Source organism: Ipomoea triloba, chromosome 13 (assembly GCF_003576645.1).
Source record: "Ipomoea triloba cultivar NCNSP0323 chromosome 13, ASM357664v1".
Taxonomy (NCBI): Eukaryota; Viridiplantae; Streptophyta; class Magnoliopsida; order Solanales; family Convolvulaceae; genus Ipomoea; species Ipomoea triloba.
The window spans coordinates 20,756,555-20,779,873 of record NC_044928.1 but is presented as its reverse complement, the minus strand read 5'-3'; the positions used below and the strand labels follow the sequence as shown (position 1 = coordinate 20,779,873).

Genomic DNA, 23,319 nt, shown 5'->3' with positions numbered 1-23,319 from the left:
TATATATATATATATATATATATATACTTGTATACTGCATGTGTAGTCTATATATATATATATATATATAGTATATAAATACACAATATATAAAGAAGGTTGCGGCCTTATTCTCGGAGTTGGAGGTGGTCAATCGGCAAGGATGGCAAAAGACAAATAAAATTGAGAAGATTTTTTAAATTTTTAATTTATGATTATGATTATTTATTAAAATTAATTTTAATATAATATTTTATTTTTAAAAAATACGTGGAAGTCACATCAACTCGCCAAATTAGCTTGAAAAATCCAATCATCAAGTAGTTGACATTTTAACTTCAATGTAACATGTAAATAGTGTTAATTGCACTTTCTTTGTAAGTATGAGGTTCTAATTGAAACTTTTTAAAATTGAAGGGCCTAATTGCACAAATCAGTATAGTTTGAGGGTTTATTTAACGCTTATCCCTAATTTATTTGGACAATAAACCAAAAATTGAAAAGTTAAGAATAATAGAGTTTTTTGTTAGTTAGTTGAAAATTACTTCATTGACTCCCAAATTTCTATTCCAAATTCTTACTCACACTTATGTTCAAAATAAGGGAGTAGAATTTGGGAGCCCATGTAGAATTACTCTAGCTTATTTGCCTTAATTATGAAATGACATTTTTACCCATGTTATCCCTAACATTTATATCTCTCTTATGGGGCGTTTGATTAGAGAGAAGGAATTAAGTTGGAAAAGAATTGCAATTCCATGGGAAAAAAATAATGCGGGAATAAAGTGGGAGTTTAAATTACAATATTTGGTTTGCAGGAATAAAATTACTGAGAATTTCAATTCCAATGTTTGGTATACATGGGAATTGAGAGAGAATAAGTAGTATAAAGTCCAAAATGCACATTGTTGTTGTTAATGTTGTTGTTGTTGTTATTTTTTTTTTATAATTGACAAATTAATTCACGAATTGTTAGAGTTGTTGCATATAAATAATGCAAAATTTGGAGAGTTCTGCATATAAAGAATTCAAAAGAGCATACACAAAAGTTGTTGTATATAAATAACGCATATAAAGAATGCAAATTTTGAACAATTGTTGCATATAAAGATTTAAATTAAATGAACATACACAAAGGGAAGTCGAAGAATAATACACACTATATTTAGAAGGAAAGTCATGTATCAATTTTATGTTAAAAACGGAAGGGATAATTTTGTCTTATAACTATCTTTTTTTTTTCTTCCTGAAATCCATGGAATTAAAATTCCAGGGGCCATGAAAATGAGGGAATTTCAATTCCGTCCAACCAAACGAATGAATTTTGTTGCATTAGGAATTAGGTGGGAATTAAGTGAGATTGGAATTGTAATTTCCTCCAACCAAACGCCCTATTATTGTTTTTCATCTGCCTTACCCTTTTTTCTTTATGTTTCCATAACAACAATAAAACTTTTATTTTATTTTATTTTATTTCACTCATCCTTGTAATCATAATAATTATAATAATAAATAAATAAATAAATTTTAAAAATAATTTAAGAGTTAATAAATTGACTATTGTTTATGCCCTTATAGGTCATTGTACATCCAATCAACTAAAATAAACAATTAATTTACCAAATATTTGTTTACGAACAACTGACCAAACTAACTAACACAATCACCTATTAACTAACCTAATTAGCTATTAGTATAGATATAAACCATTTATCAAACACTCATCTTATGAACTTTCTTAACCACATAGTTCTGATTTTAGAGCACACCTCTCATTAAAGTACTCAACTAATATCCATACGGGGATAATTTTGGTTCATTGGATCTTAATAATGAATGGTGTAGATTGATGGTAATTAATAGATTAGCCATTTGTTTTTTTACCGTGTGAGTATAGATTATTAGGGGTTGGGGGTATATGTGTAAATGTTTGTATTTTTGGTGTGTTTTGAAGCCCGACTTTTACTCTTCCCCTCCGCAATCGTCGGCTTCACATTCCCCAATGTCTATCTATCCTTTTTCAGTTTGTAAACCCGATAGGTTTCATCTATTTTCTTCCCTTGGAGCTTGTACTTACCATTCATGGCAGACCGCGGCATCCCCCTGCAAAGTAAACATAATAGAGGCACGCTAGAGGCTCCGAAACCAGGTCAGTCACTTTTTTTTTCCTTTGTTCTTCCACTTTTTTTCATCTGTTTTCTTCCCTTGGAGCTCGTCCTTACCGTTCATGGAAGACCGCGACATCCCCCTGCGAAGTAAACGTACCAGGGGCACGTTAGAGGCTCCGAGACCAGGTCAGTCGCGTTTTTTCCTTTGTTCTTTTTTTTTCGTGTTTTTGTTTAATGTTAGATTTTTTTCCTTATGTTTTAACTGTGTTGTTTTCTATTGTGAAACTTTAGTTGTGGTTGCATGTTTGTTCTTGATATCTGCTTTGCCCAATTGTTCAATTTTAGTATAAAATTTTGTTAGAGTTTACCGTTTTCGCAATTAATGTGTTCGTTGCTAAACTGTTAATGCAGCAATGTACTTTTTCTTCTTCTTTGCAACATCTCTTTTTAGGTCTTCAACATTGAATTAAACCTTGAAAATTCAAACATTGAAATAATTCAAAAAACAATCTTAAAAAAGAAAAGTAGTGTTTGAAGCTAAAAAGGAGAGGTGTCTGTGTGCATCTGTTTACATTTGGTTGATATCACCGTTCCTTCCATTCCATTTACTTTAATTAACTATGAGACATAAAGGCTAATAGCTATGCATTCTGGATGATAAATGTTCCTTAGCTTATTACTTATTGTAGTTAGCCATTAACAGATTTGTCTTCTACTACCTATTGACACTGTCGTCCATTCAATTCTTAACATTTTTTTTAGTCTTTTATATCATTCTTAACATTTTTTGGTTGGTTATATCATTTACTTGCTTGCCTTTGTATCATTTGTTCTCTGGATTGAAGTTTCTTAGTGAGTCTTATTTTAATCGAGGAGCCTAAATTGTTAAAATTATGCACAGATGTTAACAAACTATATAGACAAAATATTGATGGTATGTTTTATTTTTGGAATTGTTTAAATTATGTGCACTTGTTAACTGAATATAAATGGTAATTTTTATTACCAGTTTTTTAAATAAAGACAGGGCCATGCACAGGTTTTTAAATTAGGGGTGGGCATTTCGGTTTTCGGTTCGGTTTTTTCGGTTTCGGTTTTTCGGTTTTGAAAAAATTAAACCATTCGGTTTAACATTAGCGTTCGGTTCGGTTTAAAACTGTTCGGTTTCGATTCGGTTTTATTTCGGTTCGGTTTCGGTTCGGTTTTAGACCCTTGAATGTGAACATTTCCTATATTTTTGAACATACTACCAAATAACACATATTCACATAATCAATATCCAAAGTTTAACACCAAAATAAAGTTCAAACATAAAGTTCAAAGTTATATCTTGTTCAGTTGTTCATCCATCATCACATATCAATATCATGATGTTGCCCTGCTGATTTGCGGATCTCTGTACAACAAAACAAAAGGAAAAAAAAACAAGATAAATAATAAAAGATTAAAACATAAAGTAATATAGTACATTAGTATTAGTATATACTATACACATAAAGTAATATAGTACATTAGTATTAGTATATACTATACATAAATTCATAATAAAATATAGAAATTAGGTATATACTATACATAAATTCATAATAAAATATAGAAATTAGAATTGTCACTTACCTTCAGCAAGCAAATCCATAAACTCAGTTTCTTCTAATATTTTGAACGAGGCTTACAGTTGCATCAGATTGGAGTGAAGACCTTTGAACGAGGCTTACAGTTGCATCAGATTGGAGTGAAGACCGTAACCAATCTTGTGTCAAAATCAATGCCTCTAGTGAAGACCGTAACCAATCTTGTGTCAAAATCAATGCCTCTACCATATACGGTGACCAATCTTGTGTCAAAATCAATGCCTCTACCATATACGGTGTCAAAGAACTCCGGTATTGGTCTAAAATACGGCCTGAAGTGCTAAAAGCAGACTCGGATGCAACACTAGAAACTGGAATTGCAAGGATATCACGTGCCATTTCTGACAAGATCGGGAATTTCATACTTTCTTTCCTCCACCATGACAAAATATTAAATTGCATACCCAATCTATTAGGAGTTGGCATTTCAATATTTTCCATCAAATATATATCCAACTCATTTGATGTTTTCTCCACATTTCCCTTTTGACGGACCATATTGGTGTATGTGGTAAAAAGGTTTGGAATTGGCACAACATCACCAATAGTAACACCAACATCTAAAACCGATTCACTAGTTTGACAAGATTGACTTCCACGTCCACTTCCACTTCCACCCACACTTTGATTGGTACCTCCACTTGGTTTAGCATGCAATACACTGTATACCTCATACAACTTGCGCAACACCTCCACTATTGCTTCTTTCATTTCCATACATTTTGGGGTATCTTTGCCATACAATCTTTCAATTAGTATCTTTGCCAACTGACAGTAGTAGTACTTGCAGTCCATATATCAGTAGTTAAAGAAACTCTAGACTCACTAATCATGCTCTTAAGTAAAGCTTTTTCTTTCATATACAATTCAATTACATCTCTTGTGATTGTTCTTCTTGAAGGGATAATAAATCTCGGACACACAACCTTACAAAATTCCTTAAATCCATCTCCATCCACAAAACAAAAAGGCAATTCATTCATAATAATCATCTTAACAGTTGCCCTCCTACAAGCTTCTTGATTAAACCCAACCGCCACAAGATTACTACTACCACCCTTACCAACACTTGCACTTTCATGTACGGTTAGATTTTGTTGAGTTGCACTATCAAGATGGTCCTTAAATGCATTACATCTTTGATTATGTGCTTTCAAGCTACTAGTGCCACTAGTTGTTGGACACTTAAACTCTTTATGACAATAATTGCATTTACACTTATCGTTGTTGTCCTCAAATTTAGTAAAGTGATTCTATACCTCCGACCTTGAAGGCGTTGGTTTTGGTGGAAGTCCACTTTTTGAACGTNGAAGACCGTAACCAATCTTGTGTCAAAATCAATGCCTCTACCATATACGGTGTCAAAGAACTCCGGTATTGGTCTAAAATACGGCCTGAAGTGCTAAAAGCAGACTCGGATGCAACACTAGAAACTGGAATTGCAAGGATATCACGTGCCATTTCTGACAAGATCGGGAATTTCATACTTTCTTTCCTCCACCATGACAAAATATTAAATTGCATACCCAATCTATTAGGAGTTGGCATTTCAATATTTTCCATCAAATATATATCCAACTCATTTGATGTTTTCTCCACATTTCCCTTTTGACGGACCATATTGGTGTATGTGGTAAAAAGGTTTGGAATTGGCACAACATCACCAATAGTAACACCAACATCTAAAACCGATTCACTAGTTTGACAAGATTGACTTCCACGTCCACTTCCACTTCCACCCACACTTTGATTGGTACCTCCACTTGGTTTAGCATGCAATACACTGTATACCTCATACAACTTGCGCAACACCTCCACTATTGCTTCTTTCATTTCCATACATTTTGGGGTATCTTTGCCATACAATCTTTCAATTAGTATCTTTGCCAACTGACAGTAGTAGTACTTGCAGTCCATATATCAGTAGTTAAAGAAACTCTAGACTCACTAATCATGCTCTTAAGTAAAGCTTTTTCTTTCATATACAATTCAATTACATCTCTTGTGATTGTTCTTCTTGAAGGGATAATAAATCTCGGACACACAACCTTACAAAATTCCTTAAATCCATCTCCATCCACAAAACAAAAAGGCAATTCATTCATAATAATCATCTTAACAGTTGCCCTCCTACAAGCTTCTTGATTAAACCCAACCGCCACAAGATTACTACTACCACCCTTACCAACACTTGCACTTTCATGTACGGTTAGATTTTGTTGAGTTGCACTATCAAGATGGTCCTTAAATGCATTACATCTTTGATTATGTGCTTTCAAGCTACTAGTGCCACTAGTTGTTGGACACTTAAACTCTTTATGACAATAATTGCATTTACACTTATCGTTGTTGTCCTCAAATTTAGTAAAGTGATTCTATACCTCCGACCTTGAAGGCGTTGGTTTTGGTGGAAGTCCACTTTTTTCCGACCTTGAAGGCGTTGGTTTTGGTGGAAGTCCACTTTTTGAACGTTTTCTTTTTTGTCCGACCGGTGGAAGTCCACTTTTTGAACGTTTTCTTTTTTGTCCGACCGATGGTTCAATTGACTCATTTGGACTTGGAGTGTGTCCGACCGATGGTTCAATTGACTCATTTGGACTTGGAGTGTCTTGATTACAAGTTGAAGAGTCATCCATCTATAGTTAATATTTAATAAAACAAAAGTTATTACAAATTTATAATTTAAAATAACAATCAAACTACTAAAAATCTAAAATAAAGTTTGAGATTAAAATTCCAGTGGTGCATTGACTGCATTCCAGTGACTGGAATTGAATTCCAGTGAACTGGAATTGAAATTCCAGTTCACTGGAAATAATTCCAATCAATTCCGAACTGGAAATATTTCCAGTGAACTGGAATTAAATTCCAGTTCAATTCCAGTTCACTGGACTGGAATTCATTCCAGACTCCAGTTATTCCAGTCCAGTGAAAATTCCAGTTCACTGGACTGGAATTCATTCCAGTTACTGGAATTCATTCCAGTTACTGGAATTCATTCCAGTTACTGGAATTCATTCCAGTTACTGGAATTCAATTCCAGTTAGAATAAAAATTTATGATGATTTATTGGCAAGTTGAAACTCAAATAGCCAGATATTATATCCTTAAATTCAAGAACCCTAAATCAAAATGAAAAAGTTATAAAAATTTCAAAATCCTAGAACAAGAACAAATGAACAATTAAAAACTACAAATGAAAAACTAAAACATCAAAATCATATCCTAAAGGCCTAAAATTAAGAACATTATGCGTAAGTCAAGGCGGTAAGCTATAGGATATTAACTAGAAAAAGACTAAGGAAAGTTTACCTCCGCCATCAAGAGACTTTAGAAGCTGATCAGCACCAGCCGGTCGGAGATGAAGAGAGGTCAGACTTCAGAGTCGGAGATTTGCGTGAGAGTTGCGACGTGCGTGAGGTCGGAGTCGGAGAGCTGCGTGCGTGAAGCCGAGAACTGCTCTGTCGTGGACTGGACTGCCTTAGGGTTTGCCTATTCCCAAATATATATATATATTTTATAAAATAAAAAAAAAAAAAACCGATCGGTCCCAAATGCCCAGGCCTACAATACACACATAAAATGGCATTTCAAACAACCTTATATTCATAATTTAAAATAGGCCTGGGCATTTCGGTTTGGGTTAACCGAACCGAACCGGACCGGTTCGGTTATGGACCGAAAAACCGATCGGTCCCAAATGTGCAGAAACCGATCGGTTCGGTTCGGTTCGGTTAAAACCGAACCGAACCGAAAACCTATCGGTTTTTTTTTTATTTTTTTTTATTTATAAAATATATATATATATATTTGGGAATAGGCAAACCCTAAGGCAGTCCAGTCCACAACAGAGCAGTCCACGACAGAGCAGTTCTCGGCTTCACGCACGCAGCTCCAGTCCACGACAGAGCAGTTCTCGGCTTCACGCACGCAGCTCTCCGACTCCGACCTCACGCACGTCGCAACTCTCACGCAGCTCTCCGACTCCGACCTCACGCACGTCGCAACTCTCACGCAAATCTCCGACTCTGAAGTCTGACCTCTCTTCATCTCCGACCGGCTGGTGCTGATCAGCTTCTAAAGTCTCTTGATGGCGGAGGTAAACTTTCCTTAAGTCTTTTTCTAGTTAATATCCTATAGCTTACCGCCTTGACTTACGCATAATACTCTTGATTTTAGGCCTTTAGGATATGATTTTTGATGTTTTAGTTTTTCATTTGTAGTTTTTAATTGTTCATTTGTTCTTGTTCTAGGATTTTGAAATTTTTAAAATTTTTTCATTTTGATTTAGGGTTCTTGAATTTAAGGATATAATATCTGGCTATTTGAGTTTCAACTTGCCAAAAAATCATCATAAATTTTTATTCTAACTGGAATTGAATTCCAGTCTAGTGAACTGGAATTTCCACTGGACTGGAATAACTGGAGTCTGGAATGAATTCCAGTCCAGTGAACTGTAATTTAATTCCAGTTCACTGGAAATATTTCCAGTTCGGAATTGAACTGGAATTAAATTCCAGTTCACTGAAACAAAACACTTAGTTTTCCCTCCAATAGATGGGCTATTGAAACAAAACACTTAGTTTTTCCCCAAATATGTGACTTCAACCTTGATAACTTGAATGCATAATTTCTCCTCCATGCAGAGAGAATGGAAATATGTGAAGGAATGAGAAGACTTAGGTAAGTTTACAAGTTTAGTGCTAAAAAATTAGGTTTTAAGACTAAAATTAGCTATTACTAACAATTCCATTTCAATGAAGGGGGGGAAGTACGCCACTAGACTAATAATTGGAGGACCAAAATTGGAGGCGCCTATAATTGGGAGGACTGAGTCCACTATACCTCTATAATTGGGAGACCAAAAGCACCATTTTCCCTTTTAAAATTAAAATGAAATAAATGATTGTGAAAATCTAGTATAGTAGATAATTTTTCTCTGTATAGACAATCTATCAAATTTCAGCTTTGTACTGCTGAAGATAACTCTGAAGCCTTTACTCTCAACTTAACAAGTAAATCTTGATTAAAATGAAACAATCAGGTAAAGGGAACAGTGGTAACTGCAGAATGTTTTCTAGCTATGAAAATGAATAGCAGAATGTAAACCTAATAATACATCAACCTTTCAAGGTTCAATCAATCAAAAAACACCAAGGGAAAAAAAAAATAGTAAAATACTAATAATTCCACAATTAACCATGAGAATGCCTTACTGATTCTAGAAACTTATCTAAAAGGGTATAGCAAGATATCATACTAGCATCTAACTCAGAGGGGAAGAAGCTTTGTCATTCTCTTCAGCTGACCCAAGGCATAATTGCTCAGTTTTCTGTCTTTTCTCTGAAATCTTTACAAAGAAATCAGACTCTGCAGGAACATCAAAAAGGCATATAAACTAATTAGATCTTGGCATTCTACTGGTCCCAGTATTCAGTGTAATACAATAATATGCTAACTAGAATAAATACTATACAAAGGAAAACAATGACATTTGCATTGAGGAAGTAAATTACTAATAGGGCACTTCATTTCTTGAAGTTTATTGGCCATTTATTGCAAACTGCACGTAAAGTCAAAGAAAGGTTGAGAGTTAAATGCATAAAGCTACCTTCAAGCCAATTGGAAGCAGGGGCAAAGACAATGCAAGGAAGACATTTATCTACTTTACTTTAACAAAAAGTGGCCATATTATTAAGGACTCATCAAGGATATTGCTAGTTTTCATAGAGTAAAAGTGAGGTAAAACCTAGAATTTGCTGCACTCAAGGATGGACTAATTCCACTAAAATTTAGATTAATCAAGATTGCATTATATCTGGAAATATTTGGTTAGCCACTTTCCAAGGAGAAAAAAAAAGCACTTTCCATAGCTCAATTTTAGATGAAAATCCAAATTAACCCCAATTTATACAGAATTTATCAACTCCCTTATTTTCACCCCCTATTATAGGGATTTTTTTTTCCCAATTTCCAAACACTCTAAGCACAGCTGGCTATCATCACTAGTTTATTACCAGTATTGTTTGGTATTTTAACTACCTAAACCCTTAAATAATTAAATAAAAACTCAATGTTCCTCTTTCAATGCAACACCACCAGCTATAAACAATCAAAAAAAAAAAAAAAAAAGACTGGTAAAGTATTGACCTTTGTCTGGAATACCAGCTCAATGTAGTACGAATGTGCTATGATTCCAACTGATAATCACAACAAACTGAGGCAGAATGCATCACCAACTCCTGCTAAACCTAACAATTTTCAGTTTGGAAACCTGAGTGAGAAATTAATAGATACAAATCCAACCCAAAAAAAAAAACATATTTAGTGCAATTATTCTAATTCAGTGAAAGCTTTTTTCCCAGTAATTCACAGATCCACATACGGTGTTGAGATAGAAAGAATTAAACACAAATAGGTATTGAATTTTACCCTAGTTTCATGATTCTTTGCCGTTCTTTAATTGGAATTTGATAGGGAGTCGTCTGGCGTAACTGCGTAAGCGGATACTAATGTATAAAAAAAGAAAGAACTTTTTCTTTCTTTTTTTCTTTCAGGTAGAAGAGAACTGAGGAGGAAAAAAAAAAAAGGAAATATTAAAATTAAGAGTAAAAATAAAATAAAAAAAAGATGGAACCGCGGGGTGAAAATTGTCCGCGCGGAAAATTTGGCGCCAAATTGAAACGACATCGTCTGTATATATATTTGCAGTGTTTTTTTTTTTTTTTTTGAGAATCATATTTGCAGTGTTTAGTGTAGGATATAATTGCAATTCATTTCCCTTCAAATTCCAAATTTGTTTAGGGTGTATCCAATCAATACTTTTATAAACTTCTAAATACTTTCAAGTTTCAACGACTTTAATTTGGTAGTATTCGTTTTAGACTTTTAAAGACTCTTTAAAAGTCTATCAGTATTTTAAAAAGTTTTAAAATATATTGATATTCGTTTCAGACTTTTATAAAGTCTTTAAATACCGGGAGTGTGGAGGCTCGAACCCACTCCCATCATCCATGTGGGAGTGTTAATCGGGACACCGGATGCCACTAGATCACAATGTCTTTGGCAGAAATGAAACCCTTATTCAATAAGGGTATGAGTTTTCTCATTAATGGGATATTCCAAACCCATAGTAGCATTTTCAAAACCTATCAATCAAACACTAGCAATCACTTTTATACCAATTCCTTATGCCTAAACCCACTGATAGAGAATATACTCCGAGTATACTGCCCTACGAAGACTATATGTATGCCTAGCGTATTATATAGCGTACTATACGGTATTAGCATATAAAAGTGCTTTGGTCCTTCATTTGAAGGGACTTTTTCCCACTCTCTTCTTCTCTCTAGAAAGAAATGGCTTAGCTCTCTTCTCTCTCTGGACCAGTCAAGAACAATGAATAAAATGGAAGATTTGAGAGCTTATTTACTGATCACAGTGTACTTTACATACAATTTTATGCATATTTTGTACATGGAGTGTATTGAAGGGGATTAAACACTATCACCCACCAACCAAACACACCCTAAAAGAATCAACTTTGGTTGATTTTTTTTTTTTTTTTGAAGAATAAAGGATTCATTGTATTCTNATTTTTTTTTTTTTTTTGAAGAATAAAGGATTCATTGTATTCTCTATTAAAAATCGTATAAATATCTCCTATTTATACATGAATAGACTATTAAACTAATGGGTCCATTTCTAAAAAGGACTTAGGGTTTCAACACTTCCCCTCAAGCTGGAAAGTATAAATCATATGTTTCAAGCTTGTTACAAATATACTCAACTCTAGGAGCTCTAAGAGATTTTATTAGGACATCAGCTAACCGATCAGCAGAACTGATAAAGCTGGTTTTAATGCACCCTGACACAATCTTCTCTCTGATGAAGTGACAATCAACGTCGATGTGTTTAGTCCTCTAACAATAAACAGGCAATGTGTAGAGTTGCTTGGTTGTCACATATTAGTGTCATTTGAGCAACATTGCCACATTGCAATTCTTGTAGTAAATGCTTCAGCCACACGACCTCACATGTGGCAAGGGCCATGGCCCGATATTCAGCTTCAGCACTGGACCTGACAACAACATCTTGCTTCTTACTTTTTCAAGATATGGACCTGACAACAACATCTTGCTTCTTACTTTTTCAAGATATGAGATTATCACCAATGAGTACACAATAACCTGAAGTAGAACGCCTGTCAAATGGACAACCAGCCCAATCTGCATCAGAATATCCAACAACCTGAGCATGTCCTCTGTCTTCATATAACAAACCTTGCCCTGGTGATCTCTTGATATACCTTAGAACCCGAACAACATCCTAATGGGTATCACAAGGGTTTTTAAGAAACTGACTCAAAACACTCACTGCAAAAGAGATATCTGGTCATGTGATTGTAAGATAATTCAAATTTTCAATTAACCTCCTGTATCGTTCTCGGTTAGGCAATGGCTCCCCCTATCCTAGTAGAAATTTCACATTTGGATCCATTATCATCCACAAGTCTACAATCCAACATACCAGTTTCTTCTAAAATATTCAAGGCATACTTTCTTTGAGAAATGACTATACCACTACTAGATTGGGCCACTTCAATTCCAAGAAAATACTTTAGTTTGCCCAAATCCTTGGTCTGGAATCAACTGAAGAGACGCTCTTTCAATTGAGATATGCCCTCTTGATCACTCCCTGTAATAACAAAGTCATCCACATACACTACGAGGTATATGCATTTCCCATTAGAATGACAATAGAAAACAGAGTAATCAACTTCACTTCTAGTCAGACTTTTAAATCAGTATTTTAAAAAGTTTTAAAATATATTGATATTCGTTTCAGACTTTTATAAAGTCTTTAAATACTTATTAACTTTTATANTTTTTTTTTTTTTTTTTTTTGATTGTTTATAGCTGGTGGTGTTGCATTGAAAGAGGAACATTGAGTTTTTATTTAATTATTTAAGGGTTTAGGTAGTTAAAATACCAAACAATACTGGTAATAAACTAGTGATGATAGCCAGCTGTGCTTAGAGTGTTTGGAAATTGGGAAAAAAAAATCCCTATAATAGGGGGTGAAAATAAGGGAGTTGATAAATTCTGTATAAATTGGGGTTAATTTGGATTTTCATCTAAAATTGAGCTATGGAAAGTGCTTTTTTTTTCTCCTTGGAAAGTGGCTAACCAAATATTTCCAGATATAATGCAATCTTGATTAATCTAAATTTTAGTGGAATTAGTCCATCCTTGAGTGCAGCAAATTCTAGGTTTTACCTCACTTTTACTCTATGAAAACTAGCAATATCCTTGATGAGTCCTTAATAATATGGCCACTTTTTGTTAAAGTAAAGTAGATAAATGTCTTCCTTGCATTGTCTTTGCCCCTGCTTCCAATTGGCTTGAAGGTAGCTTTATGCATTTAACTCTCAACCTTTCTTTGACTTTACGTGCAGTTTGCAATAAATGGCCAATAAACTTCAAGAAATGAAGTGCCCTATTAGTAATTTACTTCCTCAATGCAAATGTCATTGTTTTCCTTTGTATAGTATTTATTCTAGTTAGCATATTATTGTATTACACTGAATACTGGGACCAGTAGAATGCCAAGATCTAATTAGTTTATATGCCTTTTTGATGTTCCTGCAGAGTCTGATTTCTTTGTAAAGATTTCAGAGAAAAGACAGAAAACTGAGCAATTATGCCTTGGGTCAGCTGAAGAGAATGACAAAGCTTCTTCCCCTCTGAGTTAGATGCTAGTATGATATCTTGCTATACCCTTTTAGATAAGTTTCTAGAATCAGTAAGGCATTCTCATGGTTAATTGTGGAATTATTAGTATTTTACTATTTTTTTTTTCCCTTGGTGTTTTTTGATTGATTGAACCTTGAAAGGTTGATGTATTATTAGGTTTACATTCTGCTATTCATTTTCATAGCTAGAAAACATTCTGCAGTTACCACTGTTCCCTTTACCTGATTGTTTCATTTTAATCAAGATTTACTTGTTAAGTTGAGAGTAAAGGCTTCAGAGTTATCTTCAGCAGTACAAAGCTGAAATTTGATAGATTGTCTATACAGAGAAAAATTATCTACTATACTAGATTTTCACAATCATTTATTTCATTTTAATTTTAAAAGGGAAAATGGTGCTTTTGGTCTCCCAATTATAGAGGTATAGTGGACTCAGTCCTCCCAATTATAGGCGCCTCCAATTTTGGTCCTCCAATTATTAGTCTAGTGGCGTACTTCCCCCCCTTCATTGAAATGGAATTGTTAGTAATAGCTAATTTTAGTCTTAAAACCTAATTTTTTAGCACTAAACTTGTAAACTTACCTAAGTCTTCTCATTCCTTCACATATTTCCATTCTCTCTGCATGGAGGAGAAATTATGCATTCAAGTTATCAAGGTTGAAGTCACATATTTGGGGAAAAACTAAGTGTTTTGTTTCAATAGCCCATCTATTGGAGGGAAAGAGAACTGAGATAAACTTACACGTTTGGCCCTAAAAAATAAGGTTTTGAGACAGAATTTAGTGTCTTAACGCTTCTGTTTTGATTGGGAGAAAGAAGCACTTATAATTGGGGGACTAAGTCTACTGTACCCCTATAATTCGGGGACCCAAACTACCATTTTCCCTTTAAAAAATAATCTTCTATTTAGAATTACTATTTTTTAAAATTCTCTTTTTACTTTTTCTTTCAATATCTTAAGAACTTTTGGGTATGATGAGTGATTTATGGTTTAAGGGCTTAAGGCAAATCTATTATGAAAAACTGAAAGTAGGGTTCTACTTCTGAGAATCTGAGACATGAATGAAATTTAGTATATAGTAATGTACCTTTATGTATTAAATAGTTTTATATTTTGCTAAGAATTTAAGATCAATGTGCTACTCTAACTGGCATTATTGCTTATAAACTGGCAATTGTTTGGAAGATATGAAGACTCCAAGAAAGCAGAAGCGGCAAGCTAACTCCACACCTGAGAAAACACCGAATAGTGCAGAGAAGCGACGAGCTATATCCACAAAAGAGAAAAAATTGAAAAGTGTAGAGAAACGACAGAAAAATACTCCAAACAAAAGAGTAATAAAAAATAGATCAATGGAAGCATGCCTTACGCCATCACCATATAGTCTCATGCAGGATGAAACATCATCCAATGTGATTCCTGATCTACGAAAGGAAGCTAGAAAAACAGCTGAGGTTAGTTGAAGTTTTTCCTCTTTTTCCTTGTACTTCAAATGTATAATGAGGGAATATAGTAGAGTATGTAATTAGAAATTTCATACCAGGAACTGGATTATCTGATTTGTTTAGTTAAATTATCTTTATATTCCTTTTTCCTAATGGTTCAAGGTGTATTTGTTGATTTTCTTTAGTATTTGATGCATTGAACTTATTTTATTACTCTATCTTAATTCATGTGAAATAATTGGGGTTGCTTTGTTTGTCTATATGTCTTAAATTGCTTATGCTTTTTTCTTTGGACTCTCAGCATTTGAATCCCCTGCCTCTTTCTTTTCCCTTCAGGAAAGCTCGCGTATGTATGCAGGAAAAGAAATACATCCATTTTTTTCATCAAGGAAAATTGGTAAGCGAAAAAATGAGGTGATCAATTTGGAGAAAAAATGGAGCACTCCTGAGGAAGAGGAAAAAACTCATACTCTTGTCCCAATTCATGTATTGGAGACAGTTGAGGTACAATATTTTCGTTTCATTATTTGACCATATAGCCGTGTTGGCAGCTAATTGATGGTTCATATGTGGCTGTGTTCTACTTTAATTTGTTTTTCCATCCTGGAACTCCTTGTTTAAATATATCATATACATATGCAGGAAGATGCTTTCACCCCTGATTGGCAGCAGTGGACATTTTCTGAAAGATGCCTTCTTAGTGACAGTTACATTCTAGAACATGGATGCTCACCACTTTATGAAGGATCTGCTAGCTCCCTGCAATTTGATACATTTCGTAGTCTCTCTAATCCACTTAAGCCATTGCCATACCAAAATGAGATTTCTGTTGATCAGCATTCTGTTCCACAGAAGGAAGTCTGTTTGGTAGGTTCTCCTGGGAAACAACATTTGTTCCATCCAACATCTCCCATCATTTTGGCTGAAGAAAGAATCCAGCAGGAGTGTTTTAAGAATTCAGAGGTGACAAATTCTGATGAATTAACTGTGTAACTTTATAATTTCACGCCATCTATTTTCCTTTTAGATTCTGACCTTTGCGTTAACAGGACAATGAAATTGAAACACTCAGCTCATTCCTGAAGATTTCTGGCTGTGTAAGCTCAGATACTGACAAGCATGATAGATTTCTCGGAGGAGGGTGAGTCACAGTACTTTTCCATATCCATACTTGAAGCTCCTTAAATATGCTAGTTTTTAGACTTGGGAGTTCATGAACTCCCTTTTTGCATGCCTTGGGATGGCTTATGGTTAACTGAAGTAATCCTTACTGAAATAATATGGATTAATGTCAAACCATTTGAATGCAACATCAAGTCACATTCTTTGATTACTTGATTTGAGAAAAAGTTTATATTTTTGGTGCAGCCAACATCATGTTACGACTGATATTCATCGTCTGTTATTTTTTTTTTTTTTATGTTTAGGCTGATACCTCGTAATCAAAGTTTTCACAACCAACCTGAAAATTGCCTATGGACGAACAAATACCAGCCTGAGAAGGCTGCGCAGGTGAAACATCTGATATATGGCAACTGCTTGTTACTCCTCTTGGTTAACTTTTGTTTGAGAACCTATGTTGAATTACTCTATGCCCTCAAATTTGTGGTTTCTTTTCATTAACTAAAGTTTTCTAGTAATTTCTCTCTAGGTGTGTGGTAATGATGTATCAGTGAAAATTTTGAGTGAGTGGCTGCATTCTTGGCATGAAAGAGGGTCTCAAAGAAGCAAAAGTTTCAGATCTAATGATACATTTATTGAGCAAGAAGTTGGTGACGATGATTACCTAAGTGACTATGATTCAGACAATGGGGATATAGAAAATCATCTTAAGAATGTTCTGTTGGTTACAGGACCAGTTGGGGTATGTGGCTAGTTCTTAATCATATACGTTAGAAGTTTCTTACATAATGATTATTTTTGTTTCAATGCTCTTAACTTTTATGCCTTTTGTTTGAAAAATTTAAATTGAACCATTATCACCATAGTAACATAGTTTGAAATATATGCATGCCTTATGCTCCAAATATTGGTTCCATAATTTCATTTTGGTGAATAACACACATTTGAATACTGCAGAGTGGGAAGTCTGCTGCCATTTATGCCTGTGCAAAAGAGCAGGGATTTCAAGTCATTGAGGTACTGCTAAACAAGTAGTTAAATATCTTTTGTCAACAAAATGCTCCTATTTAGTGTATATTAGTTAGATAACATCTGCTCAGTCTTCCCTTTACTTCTATATCTATAGTTGTATATGCAGTCAGATATTAAAGAACAGCTAAGACATTTATCCTGTAGTCAACTAAGTTTAAATCATTCTCTTGGAGTTGCACATATCAAACAAATAATTTAGGCATTCAATCTCTCTCTCAGGTCAATGCATCAGATTGGCGAAATGGAGCTCTTGTTAAGCAGATGGTTGGGGAGGCTTTGGAATCACAATGGCGTCAACGGTATGTCTAGATCTGATAAGTAGTTGTTGCATCTCTTACTTTACAAATTAAGTAGCTCCTGTAGAGGAATCAGTAAGGTTGTGTTGATTTTGTTGCATCCACATACGCATCCTGGTGTGTTAAGCATCGATTTGTTTAAAGAAGCTTCCCATATATCCCAAACATTTAAGCTGAGAGAAGTGAACAGAGATGAGTAACTCTGCATATCTTTCTGACTCTGTTCGACCTTGCAAAAGGCACTTTGCATGCCTGAATTGAAGAGCAAAACATGACTTCAAATTTTAGTTTGTAGCGTTTACAATAATATTTCTACATGGAAATCTTGGTTCTGCCAACTTGTGCTTAATGAACTGTTCAGCTTCAAATTTCTGTTTATTGTGTTTATGATCATGTTTCTACACGTCAATGTTGGTTTGTAGCAACTTATGCTTAATGAAATTCCCAGCTTTCAATCTGATTTTGAATGTTTTCCTGCTGGAAAGATTTGAAGTCAACTTTTAAGTTTTTTTTTTAATCATTTATTGTGAAATGTTTGTTCAATTAATGACTTAATCGGAGATGCAGCCACTAAGCATGATGTGTTCCTGTGAGTTAATTATGCCACTCTTTGCTTAAAACTGCTTATTTTCATTTCAGTACACAAAAAAGTACAGCAAATGCAGAGGACAACACTCTCCTAAGGTCCTTTTCAGCTGCTGTGACTGGGACTGAAGGGCCTATGAGTGAAGTTATTGAGCTGATCCCGTTACTAGATGATGAAGATTCCCAAAATGCCAGTGCAACACCCAGAAACTTAATTTGCAAGGACAGAACTAATAGTCACGGTGACCTTAAAACCTTAGTCCTTTTTGAGGATGTTGATGCTGCTCTTTGCGAAGACCGTGGTTTTATATCTACCATTCAACAACTTTCAGAAACTGCTAAGCGGCCAATGATATTAACTAGCAATAGTAAGATAATTTATCTTGTTGGAATTTTATTCTTTTTGAATCTAATCTTACAAAAGTTATTCATCCCTTTGGGTGCAATTTCTAGGCAACAATCCTGTGCTTCCAAACAATTTGGATAGGCTAGAGTTGTGCTTTACAATGCCATCTTTGAAGGACCTCCTTGAACTTGCAAACACGGTACATTTTCTTGTGCAAATGTATCAAATTTCTGCCATATTGGATGTCCATAATAAATTCCTCTGCAGGTCTGTAATGCAGAACAAGTTATAATTGACTCTTCATTGGTAGAGGGATTTGTCAATCACTGTGAAGGAGACATTCGCAAAACTATCATGCTACTCCAGTTCTGGTGTCAAGGTCAAACCTTTAGGAAAGGTAATTGCTATAAGGCCCTGCTGCTCCAGAATGCTTATTGCTATTTAATACTATTTCTGCAGAATAAAATCTCAGTTCTCTGATAGAGAAAGTTGCTTTTTATTCATAACAGTAGCTTTCCTGGATTAGTATTTAACCAATCTTTTGATAAGCATTGCATGTGAACTCACACATAGTGGTCAATTCATCTGCTTAACCTCATCTATGCCATGAATTTAGTAACTCCATACAGTCCTTGCCTAAAATTTTGTCGTCTTGTGAAGAAATGCTTCAGGCAACTAGAATTTAATTTTAGCTTCGAATTCTATTCATGCACTGCTGTCAGATTCTTTAGTATTTCTTGAAACTGTTAGTCAAAAAGAAAAGCTTCCAGAGGAGTTAATACTTGTTTCTTTTGTAACATGAATGTGTATGAATTGCCTACGTATATATGTAACAACAATTCAATTAAGGAAATTTATTCAGCTCAAATTTCATTTCATCAATGATCAATCCAAGCTTTAATTTTGTGATCTAACAAGTTCTCAGCTTACCGTGACTTAAACATTCCAAAAGAAAATAGAAAGATGACAAGTCATCTAGAACTATGGTTTTAGTTCATCTTAGTTCTGCCTCTGTTTACAGACAGGCTACGTGATAACTCAGTGAGATCTTTGACTTACTCTTATGCTGCTTATCTTTTGTTCCGCTCAAATTTCATTTCATCAATTAGTTACAATATTCTATCATGGTTTTTGCCAGGGAATGAACTCCCAACATATAGGCCACTTCCATTTGATATAGATGCTGGGCATCTAATGCTGCTGAAGTTAATCCCCTGGAGTTTTCCTTGCCCTCTCTCTGTACTTGTTGAAGATGAGATTTCTAAATCAATGAGAATGGCAGAAAAAAGCTTTACCTTAGGGGATATAGTTGAGGAAGAGCAGTTGAATGGCAGTAATATATGGAATAGTTGTAAAGAGTTTGATGAAGATCCAAGCAGTATAAATGCAAAAAAGGAAGCAATGTTAACTTTGCATGGTTCACTGCTGGATGAAAATGAGCTTGCAGCCAAGTTTGATAGTAATGCTGAATGTTCTAATTACTCTGGCTCCCCAGTTGCTTTCCATCGAAGAAATACCCGGAGAAAACTTGATACTGTGTTTTCTGATTCTGATGATGAGTGTTTAAGCAGCAGAAACATGATAGATTTAAACAAAGTCCCATGTGATAATTGTGATGAAGAAAATGAAATGATGTTTAATTCTCCATCTGATGTATCATCCACTAAAATGGATTGCAGTCTTTCAAGCGAGCCTCATCATTTTAAACCAAAAAGATTGAAAAGAAATGGTTGGGAGGCAGATGATTATTCTCTTCCAAATGGAATGAGCATACCATGTGATTTGTCTTGTGTACCAGAGTCATCATTTGTTCCAGAGTCCAGGCTTAGTAGTGATTCAAAACCAAGTTCTAGGACAGAGTCCTATGTTGATGTGAACTGTAAAGTTGAAGCTGATTTTATGAATGATTCACTGCCAAGTATTCTCCCGCTTGAGGATGACAAGCTCGAAAAACCTGTTCTTGTATCATGTAAAAATCGTGAATTACTAGGTTGTAGTTCTGATATTAACACAATGCCAGTTTGTGGTGATGAAGCTAGTCATTACAATGTCCACCATGGTGAAGATTCTTCTAGAGGACGTCAGTTGTTGGATGAGTGTAGCCGCATTGACTTCAATTGGAGATCTATCACCTTACAAAATGATAAACATCATCTGATGACCAATTCTGTGCAAGAAACATGGAGAAAACTCAGTAAGGGGCATATGGACCTGAAAAAGTATGTCACCCCAGATCAGAAAGATGCTTCCAAGGTTCTTAGTATTGGTTACAAATTGAGTGATTTAATCTCAGAAGCTGATTTATTATCTAATGAATGTCAGCAGCTTATATGTGTAAGTCTCATATTAGCTATACGTACCTGCCTTAATTTCTTTGATTTCATGTATGTTCTTCATTTGACGGTTTGTTGGCTTTCCTTCAGGATTCTTTGGAACCTTCTATGACACCATGTGATAAATTACAGTCGTATAGCTGGCCAGAGGATCAATTGCATATGTCATCTATAATTGCTCAACATGGGATATGCCACTTTGCTAAAGAAATTGCCAATTTGGAGTTTGATAATGTATCCGTAAATCAATTGGATTTGGCATCAGAGATGTTAGCATCATCAGACAGTACAATGGCTCTGGGAAAACGGGTTGGTCTTGACAGAAGAGAAATCCGGGCCACACCAAAAAACTTGTATTCTTACAAAAGGTATACAACTATAACCTACCTTCTATCTCATAAGTACATAATAGTTCACCAGCACAAATAAACTGCAGGTTGAAACAAGTGTGTGTAAACTTATTATTTATTTCACAGGCAAATGATTTTGTCCTGCTGGAGATTGATCTCTGACAATTTTAGTACACCAAATGTCTGAAAGTATTTGTGTCCAACCTGTTTTGTCTTTAATTGTTTCACTTTATTTACTTCTTTTGGAATCAATTAGTTATTGCTTTTTGATAATTCATGTAAAGGGCAATAATGCCTGAAACTGGCAGTCCTGAGACTCCCTTTAGTTGAAGCTATGTAATAATGTTACTTCATTGCGGTGCCGACTAATGCAGGAAGTTGGGCCCAGATCCCGTGGATCTACTTCAATTGGCAGTTCCGGTGCGGTCACACCTTTCACTGAAAGGTGATGCACTTCATGAATATCTATCTTCATTGAGCCAGATTTCAAGATTAGAAGCCAACCGTTTGTCCGGCTGTGTTGGTAGGAGTAAACAAAGAAGGCAAGTGTTTGTTGCATTCCTTTAAAAAATACCCGGTCAAGAATTTCCATTTAGAATCAATCCCATATGTTGAGCATATAATATATGAACCAATCCAACTATCAGCTTAGGCTTTTAGTTGATATGGAGCACATGCTGCTTCAATTCCTTACTCATATGCTGCTGAATATCTGCATTGCAGGGCACGAGTGGATCGACACTACTTGACGTCTGGTGCATTATCGTTATCAGCGGAAGATGTTTCATTGCTGGGTCAATACAATTGCTATCATAATGATGATTCATCCAAGTTTAATTTGCAAACATCATAGTTTAAATAATGCTTACAGTTGTTTATATAGGAGGAGAATATTTGCTAACTTCACTTGAAAAGCTGTATTTGTAGTGACAATATAATGGGGGGTGCAGAATTGCATCATGTTTATACTTTCTAGAGGTTCTGCATACTGAGATAGGCAATAATATTTGATCCAGGGTTTAGGTTCACTTAGCTTCAACTCTACTCTTTAAGAGCTTATATTAGTGTGTGTAATTATTGGAAATTTTACCATTCTTTTTGGCTCACATGTGTCGCACAAATCTCACTCTTAAGCAAATGATATTTAGCAGCAGAGTTTTGCATGATTTCTTTCTTTTTTTATTTTTATTTTTAATATTAATGTAATTGTCTTCATTCTATCACGTCACAATCACATGCGATGATGCTAAAGAAGCATACTGCCCAAAACAAAAAAACCTAAGGTAGGTTTGATTTGCACATGGGAATCGGAATCGGTATCAAATACTTTGTAAGGGTAATGGGTTTTGGTAGTTGGGTGAAATGAGAATGATTATCAATAGTTGGGGAAGAAAGGAGGAAGGGAAATGAAACCCTTTTTTTCTTTTAAGCACAAAGAGTGTGGAGGCTCGAACCCACTCCCATCATCCATGTGGGAGTGTTAATCGGGACACCGGATGCCACTAGACCACAATGTCTTTGGCAGAAATGAAACCCTTATTCAATAAGGGTATGAGTTTTCTCATTAATGGGATATTCCAAACCCGTAGTAGCATTTTCAAAACCTATCAATCAAACACTAGCAATCACTTTTATACCAATTCCTTATGCCTAAACCCACTGATAGGGAATATACTCCGAGTATACTGCCCTACGAAGACTATATGTATGCCTAGCGTATTATATAGCGTACTATACGGTATTAGCATATAAAAGGGCTTTGGTCCTTCATTTGAAGGGACTTTTTCCCACTCTCTTCTTCTCTCTAGAAAGAAATGGCTTAGCTCTCTTCTCTCTCTGGACCAGTCAAGAACAATGAATAAAATGGAAGATTTGAGAGCTTATTTACTGATCACAGTGTACTTTACATACAATTTTATGCATATTTTGTACATGGAGTGTATTGAAGGGATTAAACACTATCACCCACCAACCAAACACACCCTAAAAGAATCAACTTTGGTTGATTTTTTTTTTTTTTTGAAGAATAAAGGATTCATTGTATTCTCTATTAAAAATCGTATAAATATCTCCTATTTATACATGAATAGACTATTAAACTAATGGGTCCATTTCTAAAAAGGACTTAGGGTTTCAACACTTCCCCTCAAGCTGGAAAGTATAAATCATATGTTTCAAGCTTGTTACAAATATACTCAACTCTAGGAGCTCTAAGAGATTTTATTAGGACATCAGCTAACCGATCAGCAGAACTGATAAAGCTGGTTTTAATGCACCCTGACACAATCTTCTCTCTGATGAAGTGACAATCAACGTCGATGTGTTTAGTCCTCTGA

General features: G+C 34.9%; 1 protein-coding gene and 1 long non-coding RNA gene across 4 annotated transcripts; one reads left to right on the top strand and one right to left on the bottom strand.

Moving 5' to 3' along the window:
* Window positions 1-1,943: 1,943 nt before the first annotated feature.
* LOC116000896 lies at window positions 1,944-22,146 on the top strand. Of its 3 annotated transcripts, XM_031240761.1 has the most exons (17): window positions 13,207-13,222; window positions 13,369-13,478; window positions 14,660-14,928; window positions 15,256-15,423; window positions 15,562-15,882; window positions 15,969-16,060; window positions 16,347-16,431; window positions 16,571-16,783; window positions 16,999-17,058; window positions 17,293-17,372; window positions 18,009-18,322; window positions 18,408-18,499; window positions 18,568-18,697; window positions 19,439-20,634; window positions 20,724-21,001; window positions 21,358-21,525; window positions 21,707-22,146. In XM_031240761.1, the coding sequence occupies exons 3-17, from the start codon at window positions 14,662-14,664 to the stop codon at window positions 21,834-21,836; spliced, it is 3,594 nt and encodes a 1,197-aa protein (XP_031096621.1). In that variant the 5' UTR covers window positions 13,207-13,222; window positions 13,369-13,478; window positions 14,660-14,661; the 3' UTR covers window positions 21,837-22,146. The 3 variants fall into 3 exon arrangements, with proteins under 3 accessions (XP_031096622.1, XP_031096620.1, XP_031096621.1); XM_031240762.1 differs by lacking the exons at window positions 13,207-13,222; window positions 13,369-13,478 and adding an exon at window positions 1,944-2,273 and having other exon boundaries at window positions 14,668-14,928; XM_031240760.1 differs by lacking the exons at window positions 13,207-13,222; window positions 13,369-13,478 and adding an exon at window positions 1,944-2,273.
* LOC116000897 lies at window positions 8,979-10,283 on the bottom strand. Its single transcript, XR_004094186.1, has 4 exons — window positions 10,151-10,283; window positions 9,869-9,969; window positions 9,235-9,281; window positions 8,979-9,088 (listed from the first exon to the last, which is right to left on the bottom strand). It is a non-coding gene; the product is annotated as an uncharacterized LOC116000897 (long non-coding RNA).
* Window positions 22,147-23,319: the final 1,173 nt, after the last annotated feature.